Source organism: Mizuhopecten yessoensis, unplaced genomic scaffold (genome assembly GCF_002113885.1).
Source record: "Mizuhopecten yessoensis strain PY_sf001 unplaced genomic scaffold, ASM211388v2 scaffold716311, whole genome shotgun sequence".
In the NCBI taxonomy this organism is placed as follows: Eukaryota; Metazoa; Mollusca; class Bivalvia; order Pectinida; family Pectinidae; genus Mizuhopecten; species Mizuhopecten yessoensis.
In genome coordinates this window covers 20,909-40,035 of record NW_018480053.1, presented here as the reverse complement: position 1 = coordinate 40,035, position 19,127 = coordinate 20,909, and the positions used below count along the sequence as shown (strand labels likewise).

The window sequence follows — 19,127 nt, the reverse complement described above, 5'->3', positions numbered from 1 at the left end:
ATGCTTTTCTTCAGAGTACTATTTAAACTAACTTTTCTTTTCCCTATGATGACACGTAAAATCTCATGACAATATCTGCAAGTTTTAATTAAAAAGGTGCAGTATTTCATCCTGGGTCAATGTCAGTGCTTTTGACCAGTCAAAATCAGTTTATTTTGGTCACCAGCTACAGAAGCTTCACGGTAAGCTTTTCATATGTTAAGAAAAAAGTTCCTTTATTTCCAGCCAACATAAAATATAATGCTGACCTGAGTTCCTTCATCCTTATTGTTACTATAGTTTGCAGTATCTTGGCTATGCCAGGAGATATTTGGCTATTTGTTACTCCCAGCCTCCACCTGTGACCTAAGCAACACAGAAGGATGTTTATGAGAATACAGAAGTTATCACTTGATTACCATATTGTAAAATGACTACCAGATTAATTTCCAAAAATTTCTTTCGATTTGTTTTAAAGGGGCTATTTAAGTCAAATGACAACCTGAAAATCGAGTCGATACTGAAAATATGTATCTCTTAATGAAAGTTTTCGTAGATGATATTGACATGACCTGACGCCAAAACCCAGTGTGGTCAGTTTCATCTTTTGGGAAAGCATGTGATAAAAATAGCTACGACTGAAATAGCACAATATTCGGGCCTTTCAGTGAGAAGTTAACAGCACTACTCTGTCGACCAAACCGGGGCCAGTTACGAGTCGAGTTCACACATAACGCATTCTTGAATTTATACATTACATGGTCAAACTATATTGTCATGAAGAATTTTGTGACGTTATAAAAAAAACTTACCACACAAAATTGTCTCTTTAATAAATCTCATATGAAATGGAAACTCATGGAAGATTACATGTCTCTGGTCTATTGCTTGTTACCGTTGATTTAATGAGTATCAAATAATTTCTCTGAGAACACATGCACAATAATGACTCTATTGACATAAAAACAACTGTACCCTGTAGCTGGTGTATTTCGTATGTTGCATGACACATCCTTAAATGACCTTAGCTGTTAATAGGACGTGAAACAAACAAAACAAAACCATGTTGCATGACCCCACTCATTACTGATGCCCCAGTATAAATTATACTAGTCAGATGGCTGTTTATCTTATAGGCAACCATTACTCTTATGAAAAGTACCATTAAAAAGGTATCTTATGTCAAAAATTGACAAGATTTTTCAGCTAACTCCTGTAGATAACTGAACCTTTAGTTGTATTTTTGGGTTGGTCTGAAATTGTTGGAGTCAATGGATTATTCAAAGAATTGTAATAGCTTTTTCAGATACTTCTTATGGGAATTCTACAAAAAGAATCCACTGTGTTCGTGTCAGTTGTTCACTTTGATCAGTATGTTCATGTATATCTGTAGAGACTGACTCAATGATATACCGTCTGCAATATATTGCCACTTTTTCTTACAAAGCATGAGAAAGGTTGTTTACAACCTCCTAAAATACCTTGATTGAAGTAGGAATGAAGCATGTGATTTAAGGAAATCTGAAGCATGGTGTTACTGATGTATGTATACAATGGCAGTTACCAAGGAAACATTTTTGTTTTGAAGGAAATAATCCACAAACCACATTTTCACAGAACTTTTATTTTGTGTTGTCTTGTATGTTTATCTTTTTTTCTGGGAATGTCAAGAAATCATTGTAAAGGATTTGTTTTTAGAAACTCATCATGCAAAAGGCAGCAGAGGACTTGAAAAACGAGGCCAAAGCCAAGGCAGAGGCTAAGGAGAAATATATCAATGACCTCGTACCCAAATTTAGCACTGATGGAAAGGATGTAGGTAGGGCAGCATGACCTTGGTTGCCACAGCAACAGAGGATTTTTTTGGTTTTTCGTCCTTTCAAAGTTTTGTTTGCTCAGTGATTTCTTTAGTTTTGAATGACTCCACTGATTTTTATTTGATTTTTACACCAGTTCGTATAAAGGAGTACCCCCATATATTATGCATGCTTTATTTTTACACCAGTCCATATAAAATAAAACATATATTATGCATGCTTCCATATCTATATCTAATGGTAAGTATTCATGTATCTATTCTGTTTATGAGCAGAAGTTACACCATCTCTGAAACACTGTATAATATCATTCTTAAAATCTCCTTAAAAGAGAACGACTTTCAATTAACAATCCGTACACATTACCGTTTGTATCCAACAATGACTTTATAAATCATACAACAAATAAAGATTTCTAAATAAAAGTTGTACCCACCATCTGTGTGCATGTCAGCAGTTATTCTTCCCTTCTCATAAACAGCACTCCCTATAAATAGCCGTAGATTCTCATTGAGATGGTGTCACCAGTCATACAACCAGGGTGAAATGTTCATTCCATAAAACACCTATCTTGATGCCGATGGGATTTTATGTATAAAATACTCATCTCCCCAAAGAAGTATTCACCACCCCCCTAAATTTTACCAAAACATCAGGGAAAATCCTGGAACTTGAGAGCTGACTGGGCAATTTCAGTAATTTTTAATCAATATTAAAATTAAGAGAGGCCATTCTATGTAGAATTAAAAGAAAATTTGAACATGGAGGGGTCAATGTCAGTTTTGAGGCGTGAATGTTCCATGGCCCCCTCCAGGATTATCCCTGAAAACACTATCCATAAATACAAACTTTGTAGCATTGTAACATCATGGAACCTGTAATACGTGAACGTGATAGTAGGCATATGCCACTGAATTGTCAAAAAATAAATTACTTGATACAAATATAACAACAAATAACGAGTTTGAAAATCATTATATACAAAGTATTCATATTGTGTGTTTGCTCTAACAGTCTTTACATTGTTACTCTTCACTTTATGCTGTTTTAAAGTCAAAAGTGCCATTATTCTGCCAAAACATTTTAAGAAAACTTTATCTAACCGTAAATACAATTTTGAATGTAATTTACTTGGCAATCACTTTTAACTCATTCACCCCTGAAATTTCATAATGAACTATTCCAACTTTTGAATTGGAAGAGTTCAAATGTGTCTTCAGGGGTGAATGAGTTTATGCAAGCTCTTAACTTCCTCTAGCATGCAACCCTGTTCTTTTTTCTCCTTATGTTTTTCATCATTTCTTATTTATTTTAATTTCATTTTAGGATACATTCATTTAGCATGTGGATGCATGAATATAATTTCAAGAACTTTCAATTCATGATTATTTTTTTTAATGAGATACAAATGAGTTCTGACCAGTCATGTGTTTGTTTTGTCATTAGAATTGTTATGTGGATTTTGATAAATTCGAAATAATTTGTTATATATTTATGCATGTATAATATTGACAAGACATTTAATCTACAATGTATTGTACAATGTTGGCATGTATATTATGTCTTCTTGTTCTTTTTTGTAGCTGCACTCCAAGCTCTTTGTAAAGATTTTCACAAGAAGCTTGCATCACTCGAAGAAGATGTTTATGACTGGGAGGCAAAGATTCGCAAACAAGATTTCGAGGTAAGGACTTTGTACATATTTTTGAAATTGTGGACTTTCGATAGTTTAGAACCATTTAAAGGACAACAATTATAATAAATTTGCCAAACAGCATCAAACTTTGACAAATATTCGTTGATATCTTTGTCAAATTGCTCAAAACGTTCCGCAATAGGACCTGCATTACACTCTAGGTTAACTACCACAGGAAAAGCATTGTTAACTTTGTCTTTCAGCCAGTCAGATTTAATATAACACCTTCAAATATTGCTGAAGCTTCTGTTACCTGTTTTCTGAAATGTTTATTGTTGCCTATCTGTTTACAGATTAATGAGTTGACACTTAAAGTGAATGATACAAAGGGTAAATTGTAAGTATATACTTCATATGTGTACATAAGATAAAAAATATACATAGAACCAGTAAATTTGTCAGTAGAAGGATTGTTGTGAATCCTTGCCAGACGTTGTGTACTCATTGTGATTTTATGGTCTGGATAAGTCCATTATGGTCTACAGTGTTGAAAGGGTTAACTGACAAGAGGAGTTTTGTGATAAAATAGTGATGTTCGTGTGCACAATATAAAATGTTGGATATCAAAAATACAATGTGTCACCGTTTCAAACATAAGTATTTAGTTTGTTTTTTTACCCATTATTTTAGGTAAATCACCATGACTGTGATTTTAAGGGACATAACATAACAGGGTAGTGTATTTACTGTAGGGATTTATAGCCAGGATGTTGTTGATTTATTTGAAAAATATTTTACAAAACTGATGTATGCTTCACATTATATTTTCAGCGTGAAGCCAGTATTGAGAAAAGTAAACAAAACAGAAAGCAAGTGAGTGGTTTTACTTCTTTTTTTGTAATATTGCACTGAACTTCAGCAAAATGTGTTTTTTTGGAAAACATAAAAATGGTGTTGTCAAACTACAAATGAAGAAAACACAAAAATTCCTCATGAAATTAAAATATTTTCATGGGTGAGTAATTTTTACTGGATCACCAATCAATTACCATTTACCAATATTTGCTTTTTACAATGTGACTTCCTTTCTGATTTACAGACTTGATAAAATTCAAAGAAAAGAAGCCAAAAAATCAGATTTCCGTGATAACCTGAAGTCATCAAGCAAGCACGCAGTAGATGAAGAAGGGGTAAGTTTCATCTCCTACTCTTTTTTTCATTAGTTGAAATCGAGGCTGCTGTTCTGGAAAATGTACAGTGAAATATGAAATACATGTGAATGTTATTGAACTTTCTAGTGTTCCCAAACTTGTTGAATAGCTGTAGGAAGCTATACCTTGTTGTCCTAGTGTAGATTACCATGTGAAGTCCATCAAATTTAGGCAAGGGACCAACAGTTACAAACTAATTATGAATACTACAATATATTTATACATTTTTACTGGTATATATAGTTTATATTTTAATTACTTAACATGGTATAAGCAGTTTAGACTGTTACAATTTTAAATAAAATTTATTATTTTTTCTTACTATTTTTCAGGGGGAAGGTGAAGTAAGTATACATCACACATTTTGATTCCAATTCTTACTCTTCTACCACTCATAGTTGATGTATTTTTCATCTTGGTTAATTTACATTAAAAAAAAAACATCATGCGTATACCAGAAGCCTTAATGTTAGTATATTATTCATAAATTCTAAATAAGTTATCTGATCATGTTATAACATTTTTATTCTGTGTTTTTTTTACCACATTCTGCTGGCAACAACCTTCTTTCGGAAGCTTTTCCCCACTTTATTCCACTCAGCTACTCCGATTTATTATGAAACATGCCATCTTTGATATTGCTTGCTTATATAACCTGTTTATAAAAGCAAATTAGGGAACCTGTCAGCCGGATCCTTTTAGAGGGAATTGGCATTTATATCCAGGTTCAAAAATCAACGCTAGGAACCTCTGCTTTTATATATGTATATTTATACTTCTGTCACCTACATGTATTCTGTTTAGCTGTTTCAGCTATTGTTATGTGATCAAGTATTACAAAAGTTGTCATGTGATCAGTACTTCAAACGTCATGTGATCAGTACTATGAACGTTGTCAGTCATCTGTACTACAACTGTTGTCATGTTACTGTAGCCTGTAGTCAAATTCCTCAATAGGGTAGAGGCAATAAGATAAACATAGCCCGTAAACACAAATAAGATGGTGTTTTACAAAATAACATCGTTTTTGAATTGTAAATCAGTTGTCTATAGCCGTGCAGCATTTACCAACATTTATTAACAATGTGTAGTTGCAGTGTTTATTTTTGAAATATTTCTGTTTCGAAAGTCATACTGAATGTACACAAAGTCCATACATATTGATACATGATTCTAACATGGATTGAGTTACAAAAATACATGATACACTCCTCATCTATTTAGGGTGAAGCTGAAGTGAGTATTATCTACGTTTAATATTATTCCAAACATTACTGTGATTTTAACATGAGCTGAAAGTATTTTAATAAAACAATGCAAGATAGAATAACACAATATGATTGCATATTTCTTGTATTTATTAATGGAAATAATTGAACCAGTCATCAAATTATTAAAAAAAAAGTTCCATCATTTATAATTTCACACGTATCACAGGGTTGAATGTGTTTAAAGCCTTGAGGTAGCTTGTTTTTTCAACACATTGTCAAGTCCCAAATAGAATTGGCTCTATCTTTGTCTACCTTCTAATTGGAAACACCATATCTGTTAGGTAATAAACAAATTTCGCATGCAAGTAGTATGTGTTCAAAGAAAATGAAAACACAACTTTTAAGACAAACAGTAAACAATCTATTTAGGAGGACTTTGAAGTAAGTATTTGCCTGAAAATAACTTCAATATAATCGGAAATTGTAGTTGAATCTGTAAAAACTAAAACCAACTTATCCAATGTTCTTAATTCTTTTAACTGACATCTTTGGAATTTATGATTATTGAGATTCTAGCTACAGAGTCATAATCAAGGTGCTCATTTTAACATAAATTGAATACAAAAAGTATTTGGGAAAAGATATTCAGATGCAAATATGAATACGCTATATATCCTCCACATATTTAGGCTGAAGCGGAAGTGAGTGCGGAATAAAAAATAAATTAGGCACAAGGTAAGGGTATGTTCGTGTGAAACGTTTTGTTGTTTCCCCACAATTATAGGTGTGCCCTAGACAGCGGCGGCAGCACAAACATTCCTATTGTAAAGTTTAAAACAGCCGCTGTACTTTCCTTTCTGACATTCACACATAGTAATACTGATAAAAAACAAATGAGAATGTTATTCAAATCATATTTATACAGTACACATCACAGGAATTAACTAAATAGCCAATGTAAATTTTAAGTTTTGCTTCTGTTAACTTAGACTTTTCAAAATCGAATTTTGTTCTGTTAAAGCAAAGTTTATTTGGTTTCATTTATTTGATACTTTAGTTATATAATATGGCTGCTTTTAATTAAATATATCACATAGAGAACAAATATATTAATTTAAATACTATGGAATTACTGAAGTTTTTGTTTTAGTTGAACTTAGAAATGGATTTTTAAAGTTAAAAACTGATTTCCTTGCTTTCGTAAAAACTGTCACTGTTTTTGTTGCTTTAACCCTCTTGTTGTATCGGCGTTTTAATTCCCCCACCCCTTGCTATTTTCCCATTATTTTGTTTCTGACTTTGTTCTCTTCCCTTTTGAAGATATTGAGAATCTTACACAGGTGTTGGAATATGATTTGACTCGTTTGTTATTCGTTTTATAAATTACAGCATTCAAGTTTCGTAAAGTTAAATATTACAACAACTTCTGTGTAGAATTCTGTTCATCATATAACCAACACATGTTACAATTGGAATATTTGTTTATGTAATGAAGATAATTTCCATGCATTGAGCGTTATTGCCTTTATTTCTTCCTTCGGTATTCTGGTTATGTGATGAAATGTGTCTTCGATTCCTCCTCCCTCCCTCATAGATGTATCAAATTGTCTTAATAATTGGATATAGATTATAAATTGGGGTTTTCTCACTACTTAAGATATCTTGATTTTCTGTATTGAAATTAGAACAGAAAATACCCTTATTATGACAATTTTTATATCTATAAAATTCTGATCCGCTCATTTTGATTTTTCACATTGCAAAATGTTTTTCTTTTTACCCTGTTCTTTGTTTTAAGAAGTGGTTGTCGATGACAGATAAATAAATGACAACACCTCATCTGTTTTTTATTTGAAACCGCTACCATTGAAGTCCTATTCATTTTCATTTTAAATTCAAAATCCTTAAACCATATTGTCTACTCTTCCTGTGAAGTCCTCATCCCCTCTGTACTCCTTCTGAAAATAAAAACAAGTGGCTTAGTCAATTTAGGTCAATAAATTACAATATGTCACAAACAATATCTGAATCCTCTGGTCGTTTTTAATTGATTTTTTGTTTGTTACCGGAAATTTAAGTTTGGTACCTTGTATTTAGTGCAAGTTTGCATGCAGGATCTAGTTGACGACGGTTTGGTAACAAATTATTACCGTTTTCGGCTGATTACACAACCCCTTAGCAAATATAGTAAATCAAACAGTGTTGTATGATGCATAATTTTATAAAAAATAATCTTATGTTTTACTGTAGATAAGCATCAATTTACAGAAAAACTTGACTGAGAATGATAGAGCATGGTTTATTAGTTTGATTTAGATAACGGGTTAGGACGTAAAACAAATCTCTTTAATGCAGATAATCAGATTATGTTAAATCAGTCAGTAAGACACATTGTCAAAATTGGGATATGATTTTCAAAATTATGCATGTAACGATCATTTTAATTATTTTTTATATCAAACGTATTAAAAATTGAAAAAAATCTCAATTCAGGTGTTGCTGGATTATTATGTATTATTTACAGGATTATTAGTATTGAACCAGGTCTTTGCTGTATATCAACCTGTTTCATTTTTGTAAAATGTATAATGCAGTGCTTGACATATTTACTACCGTGTCAATTCTTTAAACTTCCAACTCTGTATAGTTGTTTGAGAAATTCAAATACCCCTCCTACTCTTTTTAGACGATAAAAGGACTCGCTGTCCTCTGCTTACTATAGAAACACTAGTAGTAAATGTCCCGTTTGACACCGTTGTGTGCAATATGCGGTAAAGAGATCAAAGATTATTTGATAGTGCCAAGAAGATTTGTAAATGACAAGAGTTTCTGTAACAAAAACGATGAAAAAACGAAACTAATTGTTTAACAATTTGAACGGTACATTTTAATGAAGGTTCGGTTATTGTTATTAAAAGCATGAAGATGTGTAAATAAAATTGTTTTTAATTTCAATATGATGCTATCTAGTAGTGGGATATACCGTTACAGCTCTAACCTTTTCCCATCCACTTCATAACTTAAAAAAACATCTTTATCGTCATTTTTAATTCCGATATCAACTTCAACCTGGGATTTAGGAGAATGGATGATAGTATTTGTTCTGTGCTTGAGTTTGTATGCCCGTTGAATGCTGATTTTGGAGTTTCTTTTCAGAACGAATAGTTAGTGAGACTGACTCTGCTGAGCTATACCTTAAAGGTATGTGTGCTGCCCTTTCCTGAATTATTCTTTTAAGCATATCATTGGACAATATATATTCTGTGAATATGTTGTAAATCTTTTTTGCTATTTTTTATTTTTATAATTCTTTGCTTTGATTTGAATTAGTAGAAGAAGAATCACAAAACATGTCTCTTGTAGCTAAAAACCGTATAAATGATAATTGTATAAGATCGGTAATTTTGCAAATTGTTCTCAAAACTGCCTTTTACTTACATTATAGATTTATGGATACGGTCATGATGAGTCCTTTTATATAAATGATTTCTTACTTTGTATATCTAGTGATAATTCTATTAGTGACCAATTTTCAGGTTTTGTTTAAAAATTAGATTGAATTAACTATATTACATTAATTTTGATATTGTGGTACAATGCCACAAGTTGTTCACCGTTATCAAGCTGAAAAAGTGTCCGATATAATTAAATCGAAGTTCCCTGCTTTTCGGAAAATTTACAACCTCCGCGATCTGTTCGACCATCGAAGTGTACATATACTACCAAACTTTCACCTGTTTATTTTTTGTGTTGGTTTTCCATGTGAATACGTGTAGTCTTTGCTGGTCTAGAATACTCATATTGATAGAATCTTCGAGTGTTTCATATGTATACAATGCATTTGGTATTTTTCAATAGGAAAATATGATCCCGTGTGTTTGCGTTCATGTAAATCGAAATGTTAGTTTTGAAATTGACGGAACGCTGATTGTGATTTTGTAAAATGAACAGCCAGTATTATTTAGATATAGATAATAACCGCATAAATTGCATGAATTAAGACAAAATTAACTGTATACGTATTAGTTTCAAGTTTTCAAGTTAAGAAAATGTATATGGAATTATAGTTCTTTCCCCCACCGTTGGGGATTGTAAGACACCATCAGAAGCTGCCAACGTACCTACCCCCGCCCCTCTCCCCGACACACACATACACATTAAATGTTGTTACTATTTTTATGCAGGATGAAAATCAAGAGAATGTGAAGAAATCTGACGATGAACTGGAGGAAAATGCTGACGCTGCTGTCGCAGAGGTCGAAAGTTGAACAATTCACCTCTGACCTTCTATCCCATCCACCTTACAACTTCCGGTGTGATTTCATGGAAGAGTTTGTTTCATGTGGGGCTTACAGAAGATTTGTTAGAACGTTGTTAATTATCTCAGAAAATATGTTAATGCATGAAATCAAATATTATGACAGAAGTGTTTCCCCAAAGAATTCTGAATCGTTCATGTTGAAAAAACCGAAATTCTGAGCCACTATCAGAATGAGGAGGTCAGAACAGACATTTGTGTAGTGTTTGTTTTGTAGGGGTAGTTCTGTGGTTGTGTAAAATAAAATAAAAACAGATTGCTTTGGAAACTCTTGACCAAATTAAATATTGCCATCCGTGATGACACTAATGTGCGTTTGTAAATAGGTACCTATCGATATATCAGAAGCCAATAGATACCGATTAAGTAGAGTATGTGTATGTACAATATCGTATATCATTCTTGTTAAAACATAAAGCAATGTAAACCTGCTAGTCACTAATATTACACTGGTTCCTTGGTTACTGTTGGCATGGGGGAAAAGGGAGACAACTTTCTCACATCCATCATATGCTGCTCAGGTATATGGCCCTAGATTCCTGTCGTGCATCTGTGTTGTGCAGTTACTTAACAATGGTGTGCCTTTCGACTTTCTGTACGTATTGACTGTACGATGATAGACACTGTAGATGGTTGTTACAAAGTGCAATAATGTAGATCCATAATGCACACTTGTTATTAGTGATTATGTTCTATGTAGAGCAGTATCCCCCTCTTATCCTTGCCGGCAATCTCAGCAGTCGACCAATTAAACTCCTAGATACACTGAGTGCAACATGACCTAAGTAACTATGGGAACCATTGTAGAATTATAACGTGTAGTATATGGTATATATTAGCCAATATTGGGGTTCTTGATATTTTCTATATTATCACATGCTATTCTCACTAGTCAAACCCCGTATTAAAACCTGTGTATTACTGATGTCTTGGTCTTGTGTAATACTGTTGTAATCTACTGTATGGAACCAGGGGTTAGGTACAGCCCCATTCAGCACAGATTTCCCTCTCACCATAGAGTCTATAGGAAGTGTCATATTTGAGAGTACATGTATATATTTGAGTGTGAACATGTTATGTTGGCTAGTGTGAATCGTTGAAATGTGATCAAGAGAGTACCATACTCGGTCAAAGGTCAACTATCCTTTTTGAGTATATTTTGTCTGAATTAACTTTGGTATTTATTATAATGGTTAAATATAATAATTATTATTATCCCTGTTATGTATAGATATAAATTAAACAGATCTTATATTGGAGCAAGTCTGAAATAAGATGCATATCCTTCTTGGAGTCATTTTAATTTCATTTAGTTTATTTATAAAGGCAATCTTATGGAGAGTTATTCTACAAAAATATAAACCTTGTTTTGACTGACACAATTTTATCCATTTTGTTTATCTTTATGTATTAAGTCCAATATTACCCTACTCTACTCAGCAGTATTGCCGTCAGATGAAGGAATGTGTGTAGACGTTTGTAATAGGTGTGCTCACCAGAGTTCACATTCGATTTTTTATAAAAAAAAAATGACAAGGGGAGATAATAGGGTATTTTATGTAAAGTAGTAATAATATTGGTCACAGTACCTGAGTTTTCCCGTTGTAAGTCTATCCTGATAATGCTGACATATGGTAGAAAGTTTCTGCTTGTAGTAGTACTAGAAATCATACCACAGACAGTCATAAGCAATAAAACTCATTCCTTGCCACCTCGTGTCTTGTTTTGTCATTTAAAAATCAGTCTGTAGTAGAGCAATTTTAATACTGGCAATGGGCAAAGGCTCGAAATCAATAAACCGACTTTCAATGATGGCAAATATCGCATTTTTTCTTCAAAACTAGCACTTTGAAAGGAATAAAAGGCTTTGGGACAAATGAAAATAGCCTTAAAGGGAACTATAAAAACAATAGAATAAAGTGGAAGAACACAAGTGTTTTATGCATGTAACGAGACAATAAGAAAACATAATTCAGGCAAAAGTCATCCTCGATATCCAGGAGTTACGCTCACTTTCGCTCTCTACACCCCTGGAATATGTCATCAAAATTGAAGGCACGAGGATAGCTGTTTGATTGGTCTCAATTTTTACCGCTACGTGACCTCGAGATTCTTTTGGAACGAACTAGTCAGGTCTCATCAACAAGGTAGCGCATACCAAGCCTTCAATTTCGCCAGCACATTCAGGGGTGTAGAGAGCGAAAGTGAGCGTAACCCCTGAACATCGAGGATGGGCAAAAGTAGAATTAAACAGAAGGAGATGCATGTAACTAGAATACAAGAACAGAAGAGGATTTCTACAGACAACGAATCAAAAAGGGAAAGAAACTGACAGTAATCGAGGAAACCTAGAGACCTGTTCATGTAACAAATAAATTAGGAGCGATGTCAAGAGAACAAGGGGAAACACCAACAAGAACGAAACCTACTGGCACCGAAAACATAATGCAGGACAAGAGCAGAAAAAGGAACCAGTGAATATGCAAGATGACACTGAATTGATTCCGATTGTGCGCATAACCAGACAATAGAATCACGTTTGTCTGGCTTGGTTTCCTTGGTTACCGAAAACGAGCATCCTTGCATTACCATCCTTCTTAAACGTGCTTGGCTTAAGACAAACTTTGAATGTGTTATTGTAACTGCCATTTAAATGCAATCATACATTATCTTTAACTTGTAACAGGGCTAAATGGTCAAATAAGCTAACGCCCTGGCAAAGCAGCCATCGTCTGACACCCGTCAACTGTTGCCTCAAATGACCGCTTCAGAACGATCATTCAGATATTGAGAAAACTTGAAAGAAAGTATCCGTCTATGGAAGTTAGCAAGTTTTTTTCAGGTAAATCCGAAAGACAGTTATAAAACAGGATATTTTCAATAACAGATAATTGATATAGAAACTAAGCTAATGAAGGGGCAACTTCGAAAAGAATATTTGAGATTTCATATCAGAATATCACAACGAAAAATTCTGTTCGTTGTAACACGGACTTAGATAGATCAGAGACGTATAATACGTATTATACGTCTCTCGATAGATAGATCAATTACCGAGAATTACATGCATTCATGAACCCACCCGCGATCAGTTACCTAAGGCTAAACGGCGGTCATTATTAAAAACATGTAACAGGAGAGGAAAAATGCACGGCCAGACCGGGGTTCGAACCCGGGACCCTCCGAACTATAGACGGATGCTCTATCAATTGAGCTATCTGATCGCCGACGATCGACCCAGTCCAGTTCCGCTACATTCCTCCCTCATTTAACAAAGTATTCGACCCCGAAGACACACGAGATCCTATACCACCTCCTGTGGGTACATTTCGTTGGGCGCCAAATGTAACAGGAGAGGAAAAATGCACGGCCAGACCGGGTTCGAACCCGGGACCCTCCGAACTCTAGACGGATGCTCTACCAATTGAGCTATCTGGTCGCCGACGATCGACCCAGTCTAGTTCCGCTACAAACACACGGATTAACAACCGTTTTCAGAATACAAATACTACAATTTCAGAGGTAGGGTTCACTTAAAACCACGTGTTGCGATCGAACACATATCAAATAGCAATTATGTTTAGTCCGTATGTCTATTATCTATTTATTAGCAAGTAGTTCAAAACTCCAGCGGAGGGTAAATGCAAGACGATGAGGTGAGTGAAATCACACGCCATTGCATCATGATGAATTTTGGTCGATATTCAGAGCCGTAAAATACACTCTCTAGATAGTCAGTGTGATAATATACCAGATTGTAACTATGTAAACAAATTACAAAATATTCATGATCAATAACCGAGAATTACATGCATTCATGAACTCACCCGCGATCGGTAATCTAATGCTAAATGGCGGCTATTATTGAAAACACGCCGATCAACAACCGTTTTCAGAATACAAATACTACAATTTCAGAGGTAAGGGTTCACTTTTTTTCCTTATTAACTTTAAGCTTTCCAGCTCATCAGTGTACATGTAACAATATAAATACATTGGCAGGCACTGCAAAACGCAGTGGAGAATGGACAAAAGATTTGACGCATTTAAATGTCATTATATCATAGTCTTCCTCAATTTTGTGGCATCATATATATATTTGCTAAACCTGGTTATTTCTTTTACATTTGTTGAGCTCAGTAATTGTATTAACTTAAGAACAGATGGTTTTCTCTAGTAATACATTTTTATACACATTGATCTGAGCTCTTTGTATATAGGACAAATAAGCAAAAAATGATATTCGTCCTCTATATCTACAGAATTACATATTTTACAATAGCGTTCATTCCTTACAATATTTCTATATCGTCCTGTTTCAATATGCAATGTATGTGCAGACGAACGTATCTTTGTAAGTGCAATTCTATGTTTCTTGGGTATATATTTACATAGATAATGTTGTAATGATATAGTATTTACTAAATGTCTATACAAGTGACATTTTGGTGAATTCTCTAACATTTCAGAAAGTTCTTGTCTAGCATGATCAAAAATTCGTTGTTTAATAAGTGGTAAAACCTCAGATATATTATGAGAATTTTGATTTAACCACACATCACCAAACCTGAGTTTATCCTTCACAAAGGACAACCAATTAAAAACATTATTACGCTTGGGCATTTTCAATAATTCATCATAGGCAGTTTTCAAGATACAGTTCTTGGCATTCAATAACTTGAACCAATATTTTATCATATTATAAAGCCGGGTATATATAATAGGGAATCGACCCAGTTCAAAATAAATCATAACATTACAAGTGGACTTTTTAACACATAAAATCTTTTTACAGAATTCTAAATCGACATTCTCGACATCATTGCCTTTGCATGCACCCCAAACTTCAGATGCATAGCACAGTATACTATTCACGTATGTATCAAATAACTTTACCAACGTATGACAGTTTAGATTCATATTTTTACATTTAGCATACAATGCAAATATAGCCTTTCGCCCTTGCTCAGGGAGTTGCTGTTGTACAGCATTAAGCTTATTGTTAAATTTAAAAGCAACTCCCAAATATGGTAACTGTTCAACAACATCTAATGGTTTTCCATCGTAAGACCACACCTCATCATTTCATAACCGGCCACCATTTCTAAAAACAACAATTTTTGTCTTGGCCGTGTTTACAGTTAATTTCCACGTCTTTGCATAAACATACAAATTATTTAACATACATTGTAAATCTTGAACTGATTCAGCGATTAGTACTAAATCATCGGCATACATTAATAGGAAGAGTCTAAGCTCTCCAAACTCATACTCTTTGATTCCATTTAATACAAAGTCATTTTCAAAATCATTCACATACATTGAAAACATAATGGGGGAAATAATTTCTCCCTGCGCGAGGCCCATATTATTTACAAAGAAATCAAAACATTTGCCATTTGTAATTACACATGATTTAACATGTTTATACATAGCTTTAATAATAATTAACAATTTCCCTCGAACACCAACCTTAGACAATTTATACCATAGTTTGCAGCGGTCGACAGAGTCGAACGCCTTCTGATAATCAACAAAACCACAATATAAACGTTTACTAACATTTAAGGATTTTGTAATGATAGTATGAAGCGCAAAAATTGCATCAGCTGTACTAGTTCCTGGGCGAAAACCAAACTGGGCATCGGTAATTATATCGTTCGCCTCTGACCAAGTCTATCAGTCGTATAGTCAATAGTAAACAATTTGGCCATACTACTTAACAGGCTGATTCCTCGATTATTGTTCGGGTTTCGCTTATCCCCTTTTTTTAAACACAGGTACAATCATCGCGGTCGACCAGTCTTCAGGGAAACATCCGGAATTAAATATATTGTTAAAAATAGTCTTCAAAGCGGGTAATAGAAAGTCACTAGCTTCGATGAAATATTCATTCAATAGACCGTCTAAACCATGGGCCTTTTCTCTTTTTAAGCGTTTAATAGCACTTCGGATCTCCTCTGTAGTTATAACGCAGTCTAGTTCGTCGAAAACAGGCGAAGAGTCATCAATGTCTTCATTTAAAGTATCCTGTGGGTTATTACCAGCCAATTCTGGCTTAGTGGCCACATCCTTGAAATGATTGAAAAAATCTTCCATCGTCACTGGTGGAGTCACATGTTTTTTACTTTTTATAAAAATATCTCGGATTTGTTTTCCGTAAATGTTCCATCATATCCCCTTCGAGCTTCATATATTGTCTCTTACATTTCGCCTCCGCGCATTTATACTCTCGCTTCTTTCTCACCAATAATTCGTGATTTGTAAAACATTTGTCTCTATTAAAAATGTACAAGGCCTATAGGTAACGTCCCCGGAGGGCGTGTAACTGTTCATCAAACCAGGGCTTGTGTTACAGAAGCTTTATTTTACGTCGAATATCATAAACATACAACATAAGCTACGAAGAGCTTGTATTTCGACAAACACAAAGTCATGTAAAGAACAAAAATACATAACAAAAAAAACACAAAAAAACACAAAAATACAAAATACACAAACATATTGAAACGTTAAACAGTAAAAATATGAAGCATATAAAGCACGTACAGCACATTTGCAGAAAATAAACGTATGACAAAAGCATCAAAATGTAAACTACAAAGCTGACAAAAAGCACAGAGTCATATGTAAAGCTATACGTTATATTTTAAACAATACACTTCAGCCAGCACAGGACACATACGAAGCAGGAAAAATGGGTAGCCAAAAACGCTAACCAACACATAAAGTGCATCCGCACTCGGGCCCGTCCCACCTACGGATCAGTCTGCCGAACTCGGAGTAGTTCTCCACTTTACGCAATTTGTTCGGCTGGCTGTTCCATATGCGGGCGCCCTCATAGCGGAAGGACCTCTTTCCATACCTGGTGGTCCCGGTGTTGACCCTTGGTGGCTGTGCTGTATTTTCATTCCTTAACGAATAAGATGAACATTTTATATTTATTATTTCTTGTAGGTAGTCAGGAGATAACTTATTAACAATTTTAAAAACTTCACAAGCAATGAGTTTCATGCGAGTAATATGAAAATAATATGAGTCTGTGCTCGATAAAATATCCTTGTAGTCTGAGATATAATAATTTAGTACAAAACGGAGTCCTCTCTCCTGGATTTTTTCCATCTTGTTTGTGCTAGAAGTATTACAAAAGTGCCAAATAACAGGACAAAAATTAAAGTTTGACATTACAAAGGATTGGAGAATTAACATTTTTACATTTTTGTGAGATGTGTTGGTTAAAATTTAATTTTGAATCTATATTTACTCCCAGTAGCTTTACATTTTCTTCACAGTCAATTTTTACTCCTTCAATTTCGAAATTTGTTAAATCATTTTGATTTTTTCCAAAATAAATTGCCTGAAACTTATCTGGGTTGGCTTGCATTCCGTTCTTTACAAACATGTGGTTAAGGCTGAATGGACTCATCCGTTGACCTCGCCGCACGTGCTGACCCGCGTGACCTCACAGTTGTAAACGGTAACTCAAGCGTAAAATTGTCAACACTCTTATTTACAGTATCCTGTGTAGCCACACCCTCGATACCTGCGGCCTCATTGATATTATCGATTCGCTCTCTTACAGCAATTAAACACTGTTCTCTACTAGTTTCGTCCCATTTGTATCTAGGCTGCGCTCTCCAGCTATATCATCATTTATCAGGTAATCCCCTGATCGAGTCGTTTGTATCTCAATATGTAAAGGTGCGTGGTCAGAATATTCAGTAAAACTACATACAATAAATTTGTTAATACATGGTATACATACAGGAGTCACAATAAGGTAGTCTTTTACACTCATGCCATTTGTACCATTGAAAGTGTAATAATTTGAAAATAAATGCGGGTCTCTTCCATTCATGATCCTAAGACCTGTAGCCTTGCAGACATTTAACAAACGTGTACCGTATTCATTTAGTACCTTGTCTGGATTATTACATTTACCGAAACTCACATCATTTTCATAATTAAAAAAAATTCTGAACATGTGGCTGCAAATTCTTATCTAAATCATCATTTTTAATAAAAGCATCATCGCTTCGAGTTCTGCTGTTAAAATCACCAATCACTTGAGTATTCTGCTACAGAAGTTTCAAATTCAAAAAATAAATCGCAATTGTAATAAGTAAAATAATTAGATCTACTGGGCGGGAGATACACTACCGCCATAAACACATCTTTGTTATCTTCAAACAATACCTTGTCTAGTTTAAACCATACAATCGAGTCATATAATACTTTATCTATTGTAACATAGTCTCTTATATCTTCTCGTATTAATATAACAATACCTCCTCCTTGTGTACAATGTGTCAATGTTCTTGGTATACATAATACATAAAAACCACGAACATTTAGGGAAAAATCATTTGGTATCCAGCATTCTCTCAGGAAAATTATGTCATATCTGGAAATATAATTTTTAAACACATTGTCTTGTATTTTGTTACCCAGCCCTCCATTAACATTCCACGATATAATACGTAAAGTGCCATTCTCCGTGTGGTCCTATTTTGCGTTTGGGTTCGGTCGGTCTTTCGCGGTCTTTGCAGGTTTAGTAGGTATAGTTGGTAGGAGCCCCGTGTATAATTCACCATCAATATACAGTTTGTCCTTTACAAGGACCGCTTTCTTATTGTCGTTTCGTGCTTTTTTGCATAACGGCCACAATTTCTTCCTCATCTCCTGGACACATTTAAAACTTAAAACCACGTGTTGCGATTGAACACATACATAAAAGCAGAGACGTATAGTTAATCTGACGATAATGAATCAAAAAAGTTACATATAACAACATCAAAAGAAACGTATTTACACATAGAGGTTTTCTTAAATGGTACAAATGTAATTAAATAGCTTTTAGGTATGAAATTGTTACTGAACGAAATTAAATGGCCAAAGTTTGTAGGAGGAAATCCAAAATAATGAATAAGATGAAATGTTAAATTAATGTTCATA

The 19,127-nt window shown here is 34.1% G+C and overlaps 1 protein-coding gene and 2 non-coding genes across 18 annotated transcripts in view; 1 reads left to right on the top strand and 2 right to left on the bottom strand.

Moving 5' to 3' along the window:
• The window catches only part of LOC110442905 (troponin I), a 61,176-nt gene extending 49,293 nt beyond the window's left edge, over window positions 1-11,883 (top strand). For 13 of the 16 annotated variants that reach the window (XM_021486774.1, XM_021486780.1, XM_021486784.1 and 10 more), the window contains 11 exons: window positions 1,678-1,798; window positions 3,380-3,480; window positions 3,786-3,829; window positions 4,264-4,305; window positions 4,532-4,622; window positions 4,976-4,987; window positions 5,868-5,879; window positions 6,284-6,295; window positions 6,544-6,589; window positions 9,011-9,055; window positions 10,039-11,883. In XM_021486774.1, the coding sequence (XP_021342449.1) occupies window positions 1,678-1,798; window positions 3,380-3,480; window positions 3,786-3,829; window positions 4,264-4,305; window positions 4,532-4,622; window positions 4,976-4,987; window positions 5,868-5,879; window positions 6,284-6,295; window positions 6,544-6,570 (462 nt within the window). In that variant the 3' untranslated portion in view covers window positions 6,571-6,589; window positions 9,011-9,055; window positions 10,039-11,883. The remainder of the gene's footprint in view (window positions 1-1,677; window positions 1,799-3,379; window positions 3,481-3,785; window positions 3,830-4,263; window positions 4,306-4,531; window positions 4,623-4,975; window positions 4,988-5,867; window positions 5,880-6,283; window positions 6,296-6,543; window positions 6,590-9,010; window positions 9,056-10,038) is intronic. The other 3 variants (XM_021486786.1, XM_021486771.1, XM_021486783.1) reach the window with 2 other exon arrangements.
• Window positions 11,884-13,323: 1,440 nt separating this feature from the next.
• Window positions 13,324-13,396, bottom strand: Trnay-aua. Its single transcript has one exon. It is a non-coding gene; the product is annotated as a tRNA-Tyr (tRNA).
• Window positions 13,397-13,539: 143 nt separating this feature from the next.
• Trnas-aga lies at window positions 13,540-13,611 on the bottom strand. Its single transcript has one exon. It is a non-coding gene; the product is annotated as a tRNA-Ser (tRNA).
• Window positions 13,612-19,127: the final 5,516 nt, after the last annotated feature.